The 7,358-nt window shown below is 40.3% G+C and overlaps 1 protein-coding gene across 1 annotated transcript; it reads left to right on the top strand.

The window, feature by feature from the left end:
- Positions 1-836: 836 nt before the first annotated feature.
- LOC120037644 (NLR family CARD domain-containing protein 3-like) lies at positions 837-3,674 on the top strand (the record flags this gene model as incomplete). Its single annotated transcript, XM_038983644.1, has 3 exons — positions 837-1,056; positions 1,437-3,228; positions 3,515-3,674. Coding segments are annotated over 3 exons (2,172 nt in total), but the record flags the coding sequence as incomplete, so codon positions are not given.
- Positions 3,675-7,358: the final 3,684 nt, after the last annotated feature.

Raw genomic sequence — 7,358 nt, 5'->3', positions numbered from 1 at the left:
CCATCTCTTCATTTAGCAAAAAACATAAACATAACTTAACATAAACATAACTTCTTTAAACAATAAAAGCTAATTTACGAACATTTCTGAAAATGGATATATAGCTTTTTTGAATGAAACTCTTCTTATGTTTCCCCATCTGAGCTCAGAGTAGATGAGAGATGTAATGTTTGTCTCTGTTGTGTTGAAGCCCAATCAAGCAGGAGAGACCAGCCTCCCCTGTACCCAGCTGTGTGTCCATGAAGAGTGACCAGTCTATGAATCCTCCTATTTCCTTTAGAGAGGGAGACTTTTCTACTGAACAAAGGTAAGAAGAACTCATGGGTCATGGTCAGTGAGTTAAACAACACTGTCTCTAGTCATTTCTCCTCTCCCATTTTCCCATTTATTGTTGTTGTTTTCATAATCCATAGGCTAATCCTTTTGTCCATTTTCATAGTCCTAAAACAATATTAAACAAAGACAACATTCCCTCCCTGTGTGTGTGTGTGTGTGTGTGTGTGTGTGTGTGTGTGTGTGTGTGTGTGTGTGTGTGTGTGTGTGTGTGTGTGTGTGTGTGTGTGTGTGTGTGTGTGTGTGTGTGTGTGTGTGTGTGTGTGTGTTTTGTCCACAGAAACCAACAGGAGAGATCAGAGTCAGAGATTCTCAGTGGTCAGTCTTCCCAGAGTCATCAAACAGACCTGGCCTCCATATTCAGTGTATGTGGTCCTGTTATGTACATTTGTTTTTGTTTACCTCAAGTAAAGTTGATCTGTCAATCATTCATTAATGTGTTAATGAGAAAGCATTTCTTCTCTTACTTAACTTATTTACTTGATTTATTTCAGTTGCTTGAAGAGAAAATTATGACATTTGTGAAGAACGAGCTGAAGATGTTCAAGAGGATTCTTAGTCCAGAACTCCCAGAAGGCTTTGAGAGTCAGAAGCAGGATAAGGAAGTGGTGGATGCTGAAGATGAGAAGCAGGAGAGCAGTGCCAGAGAGGGGGCTCTGAAGATCACACTGCACGTCCTGAGGAAAATGAACCAGAAGGAGCTTGCTGACTCACTGGAGAAATGTAAGATCTGTCTGCCTCATGTTGAATGCTGTTTTATAACATTTAAAAGCTGTAGCTAAAGTACAGCTAAAGTAGCTGTGTAACTCAATGACATTGTAGGAGTCTTAACACAACACCTAGTGACCTCATCAAGTAGCAGCAGGGATGTGTTGTGGTGATTAATTTAGAGGGAGAGACAACATTAATAATACCATCAATAATACCAATAATAATATAATCAGTCACACCAGTCTGTAATGCATTATGAAAATATTTACACATTTATACAGTCAGTTAAGAGAATAAATAATTATAATTTAAAACTTTATAACAGTCCTACAATACTGTAGGCATTAAAACAGACGTAATATTAATATCATCTGTGTTATTTCTTCATTCAGATGATCCTGCTGTGATTTGCCAACGTGAACTCAAATCTAATCTAAAGAAGAAGTTTCAATGTGTATTTGAGGGGATCGCTAAACAAGGAAACCCAACACTTCTCAATAAGATCTACACAGAGCTCTACATCACAGAGGGTGGAACAGGAGAGGTCAATAATGAACATGAGCTGAGACAGATTGAGACAACAACCAGGAAACAAGCAAGACCAGAGACTGCAATCAAATGTAACGACATCTTCAACCCCTTAACTGGACAAGACAAACCTATCAGAACTGTGCTGACAAAGGGAGTCGCTGGCATTGGAAAAACAGTCTCTGTGCAGAAGTTTATTCTGGACTGGGCTGAAGGAAAAGCAAATCAGGATGTCCAATTTGTATTTTCATTCCCTTTCCGGGAGCTGAATTTGATGAAAGAGGACAAACACACTTTCATTGAACTTCTTAATCACTTCTCAATGGAAACCAAACAATCAGGAATCTCCAACTATGACAAGTACAAAGTTCTGTTCATCTTTGATGGTCTGGATGAGTGCCGACTGCCCCTAGACTTCCAGAAGAACAAGATCTGTTGTGACGTCACAGAGTCAACCTCAGTGGATGTTCTGCTGACAAATCTCATCAGGGGAAATCTGCTTCCCTCTGCTCTCCTCTGGATAACTACCCGACCTGCAGCAGCCAATAAGATCCCTTCAGGGTGTGTTGACCAGGTGACAGAGGTACGAGGGTTCAATGACCCACAGAAGGAGGAGTACTTCAGGAAGAGATTCAGTGATGAGGACCTGGCCAGCAGAATCATCTCACACATAAAGACATCAAGGAGCCTCCACACCATGTGCCACATTCCAGTCTTCTGTTGGATTTCTGCAATAGTCCTTGAATACATGCTGAAACATAAGAGAGAAGAGATGCCCAAAACTCTGACTGAGATGTACACACACCTTGTGGTGTTTCATACCAAACAGAAGAATGAAAAGTATCTTGGGAAAGAAGAGACAGGTCCAAACTGGAATAAAGAGAGCATTCTGTCACTGGGAAAACTGGCTTTTCAACAGCTTGTGAATGGCAATCTGATTTTCTATGAAGAAGACCTGAAAGAGGCTGGCATTGATGTCAATGAAGCCTCAGTGTACTCAGGATTGTGCACACAGCTCTTTAAAGAGGAATGTGGGCTGTACCAGGACAAGGTGTACTGCTTTGTTCATCTGAGCATTCAGGAGTTTCTGGCTGCTGTATATGTGTTCTTCTCATTCATCAACAACAATGAGAATCTAATGGCCGAACCGCAATCAACGTCCAGGAACCTTTCTGCGCTGTTCAGAGACAAGTCTAAAGTTACTGTCTACAAGAGTGCTGTGGATAAAGCCTTACAAAGTGAGATGGGAAACCTGGACCTTTTCCTCCGCTTCCTTCTGGGCCTCTCACTGGAGTCCAATCAGAAGCACTTACAAGGTCTACTGACAAAGACAAGAAGCAGCTCACGGAGCCATGAAGAAACAGTGAAGTACATCAAGAAGAAGATCAGAAAGAATCCCTCTCCAGAGAGGAGCATCAATCTGTTCCACTGTCTGAATGAACTGAATGACCATTCTCTAGTGAAGGAGATCCAAAGCTACCTGAGCTCAGGAAGTCTCTCAAAACCCAAACTGTCACCTGCACAGTGGTCAGCTCTGGTCTTTGTGTTGCTGACTTCAGAAAAGGAGCTGGATGTGTTTGACCTGAAGAAATACTCCAGATCAGAGAAAGGTCTTCTGAGGCTGCTGCCAGTGGTCAAAGCCTCCAGAGCTGTTCTGTGAGTAAATAAAATGACATATAAGAACTAATCATCAGGAAGAAATATTCCGTTTAGAGAAAAATATGCATAATAATATGTATATAATATTATGTTGAAAAACATATTGAATAAATGCATTGATGTTCACATTAGTATAACATTATGACCATACAGTTCTAGAAGACAGAAGATGAATCTATATGTTGTTTAAGAGAATAAACCAAATGCATCTGCCATTGTCTTTCTACACTACTGGTGTTAAATTAACAGTGTGTTTGTGAAGTCATGATGATCTCTTTGTCAGGCTGTCAGGCTGTGGAGTCACAGAGGAAGGCTGTGCTTCTCTGGTCTCAGTTCTCAGTTCAAACGCCTCACACCTGAGAGAGCTGGACCTGAGTAACAATGACCTGAAGGATTCAGGAGTGAAGCTGCTCTCTGCTGGACTGGGGAATCCCCACTGTAAACTGGAGACTCTGAGGTCAGTATTCCTGTAGTTGGTCAACAAGTGATAACTGTTCACCAGATCCACATGTGTTTACCAGACACACATAGTCCACACCAAATGTGTTTGGACAGTGAAGCTTACAGTTTTAAATGTGGTGCTGTGCTCCAGCATTTTGGATTTGAGATATAATGTTTCATATTAGGTGACAGGACATAATGTCACCTTCTATTTGAGAGAATTCATACATATATTTTACCGTTTAGATATGAATAGTGAATAATGATGAATAACAAAGTTATAGAGGCACAAATATCAGTATAAATGCTAATTTCCCCTGTTATTGGTAATGGTGAGAGGTTAGCATGTTTTGTTGTAGTCTGTTATTGGTAATGGTGAGAGGTTAGCATGTTTTGTTGTAGTCTCTGTTATTGGTAATGGTGAGAGGTTAGTATGTTTTGTTGTAGCCTCTGTTATTGGTAATGGTGAGAGGTTATCATGTTTTGTTGTAGCCTCTGTTATTGGTAATGTTGAGAGGTTAGCATGTTTTGTTGTAGTCTCTGTTATTGGTAATGGTGAGAGGTTAGCATGTTTTGTTGTAGCCTCTGTTATTGGTAATGGTGAGAGGTTAGCAAGTTTTGTTGTAGTCTCTGTTATTGGTAATGGTGAGAGGTTAGCAAGTTTAGTTGTAGCCTCTGTTATTGGTAATGGTGAGAGGTTAGCATGTTTTGTTGTAGTCCCTGTTATTGGTAATGGTGAGGGGTTAGTATGTTTTGTTGTAGCCTCTGTTATTGGTAATGGTGAGAGGTTAGCATGTTTTGTTGTAGCCTCTGTTATTGGTAAGGGTGAGAGGTTAGCATGTTTTGTTGTAGCCTTTGTTATTGGTAATGGTGAGAGGTTAGCATGTTTTGTTGTAGCCTCTGTTATTGGTATTGGTGAGAGGTTAGCATGTTTTGTTGTAGCCTCTGTTATTGGTAATGGTGAGAGGTTAGCATGTTTTGTTGTAGCCTCTGTTATTGGTAATGGTGAGAGGTTAGTATGTTTTGTTGTAGTCTCTGTTATTGGTAATGGTGAGAGGTTAGCATGTTTTGTTGTAGACTCAGTTATTGGTAATGGTGAGAGGTTAGTATGTTTTGTTGTAGCCTCTGTTATTGGTAATGGTGAGAGGTTACCATGTTTTGTTGTAGCCTCTGTTATTGGTAATGGTGAGAGGTTAGTATGTTTTGTTGTAGCCTCTGTTATTGGTAATGGTGAGAGGTTAGCATGTTTTGTTGTAGCCTCTGTTATTGGTAATGGTGAGAGGTTAGCATGTTTTGTTGTAGCCTCTGTTATTGGTAATGGTGAGAGGTTAGCATGTTTTGTTGTAGCCTCTGTTATTGGTAATGGTGAGAGGTTAGCATGTTTTGTTGTAGCCTCTGTTATTGGTAATGGTGAGAGGTTAGCATGTTTTGTTGTAGCCTCTGTTATTGGTAATGGTGAGAGGTTCGTATGTTTTGTTGTAGCCTCTGTTATTGGTATTGATGAGAGGTTAGCATGTTTTGTTGTAGTCTCTGTTATTGGTAATGGTGAGAGGTTAGTATGTTTTGTTGTATCCTCTGTTATTGGTAATGGTGAGAGGTTAGTATGTTTTGTTGTAGCCTCTGTTATTGGTAAAGGTGAGAGGTTAGCATGTTTTGTTGTAGCCTCTGTTATTGGTAATGGTGAGAGGTTAGCATGTTTTGTTGTAGCCTATGTAACTTTCTCACTCATTATTATTCATGATTCATTCATGATTTGTATTAATCAAGGCATCATCAGGATTAATTAAGTAGTGTTTAGAAACATGTTATCTACTCACTTATAAAGAAAAGTACTCCAGTCTTCATCCAACATTGAGTTTCTATTGGGCAAAACATAACCAAAACAAACTGCAAATGCGTCAATGTCACCTCATATGAAACATTTGATCTGAAATCCAAAATGCTGGAGTATAGAGCCACATTTAAAATGTTAGCTTCACTGTCAAAATAGATATGGTGTGGACTGTATACTCAATACAATCTAAATCTGATACCTCACTGTCTGTCTTTTGAATGATACTGCTTTTTAAACTGGTCTGGTCAGTCAACTCAAATATTTGTACTATACATGCTTCTCTCTACAAGCAACACTTTGATAATTTATAATTTCAAATAATGAAACATTCATTTCTGAGTAGATATGGCAGGTTTCAGGACACAGATATATCTGAAAATGTTAAAAAATATATACTGCCACTATTTTCACCACCAAAGAATATCAGTGTGATTTTAATATGATTCGACTCTTTGCAGGCTGTCAGGCTGTCTAGTCACAGAGGAAGGCTGTGCTTCTCTGGTCTCAGCTCTGAGGTCAAACCCCTCACACCTGAGAGAGCTGGACCTGAGCTACAATCACCCAGGAGACTCAGGAGTCAGACTGCTCTCTGCTGGACTGGAGGATCCACACTGCAGACTGGAGAAACTCAAGTATGTAGAGGGTTTATGTCAATGTTCATATCAGACATGTTTGACTTATCAGGCTAGTTAAGACAAACATTCTTACCACCACTTGGACAAAGTTATATGCTGTGTGTGTGTCCAGTGTGTGTGTGTCCAGTGTGTGTGTGTGTGTCCAGTGTGTGTGTGTGTGTGTGTGTGTGAGTTGACGTCTATCCCTCAATGACTGTCTGTTCTTCTGCTTACCGCTACAGTGTGGAACATGGTGGAGAGAACACAATGAAACCTGGGCTTAGAAAATGTGAGTGTTGACTGCTGTAAAGAATATAACTAAGAATAAGTCTTAATTCAAGTTAAGTCAAAGTCAAAGACCACCATCATTACTTACTTGGTCATATTAAATATCAGCTGTAGTTCTACAGAAGCAGAAATCAGGGACACCAAAGTTTACAAAGAGTTGATTTAACAATGTGTGTGTGTGTGTGTGTGTGTGTGTGTGTGTGTGTGTGTGTGTGTGTGTGTGTGTGTGTGTGTGTGTGTGTGTGTGTGTGTGTGTGTGTGTGTGTGTGTGTGTGTGTGTGTGTGTGTGCGTATGTGTGTGGTTTGTTTTGTGTTACATTAGAAATGTGTGTGTGTGTGTGTGTGTGTGTGTGTGTGTGTAATTAATGGGAATAAGTGTGTTTTATATTACCATACAGTATAACATATGATCATTCAACAAGTCTCAAGTTACCTTAACTTCTCCTTTTGATACCTAGAAACATCTACATTAAATGAATTAGTGAAAAGTGAGTTAACATTCTAATGTGAATGATGATGATTTCTAATATTGTGTCTGGTTTCATCCATCAGATGTCTGTGATCTCACACTGGACCTAAACACAGTAAACAGACGCCTCTCTCTGTCTGAGGAGAACAGGAAGGTGACATGTCGGACAGAGAAGCAGCCGTATCCTGATCACCCAGAGAGATTTGAGGACTGGTACCAGGTGATGTGTAGAGAGGGTCTGACTGGGCGCTGTTACTGGGAGGTAGAGTGGAGTGGGGGAGGAGAGGCAGAGTGGAGTGGGAGAAGGGTTGATATAGGAGTGACATATAAAGGAATCAACAGGAGAGGAAGGGGTAATGACTGTTGTCTTGGATACAATGACAAGTCCTGGAGTCTGATCTGCTCTGACAACGGTTACATTGCCAGGCACAATAATAAACCCACTACCATAGACGTCCCCTCCTCCAGCTCCCACAGAGTA

Source organism: Salvelinus namaycush, unplaced genomic scaffold (genome assembly GCF_016432855.1).
Source record: "Salvelinus namaycush isolate Seneca unplaced genomic scaffold, SaNama_1.0 Scaffold18, whole genome shotgun sequence".
NCBI classification, from domain to species: Eukaryota; Metazoa; Chordata; class Actinopteri; order Salmoniformes; family Salmonidae; genus Salvelinus; species Salvelinus namaycush.
This window is presented reverse-complemented; position numbering and strand designations above follow the sequence as displayed.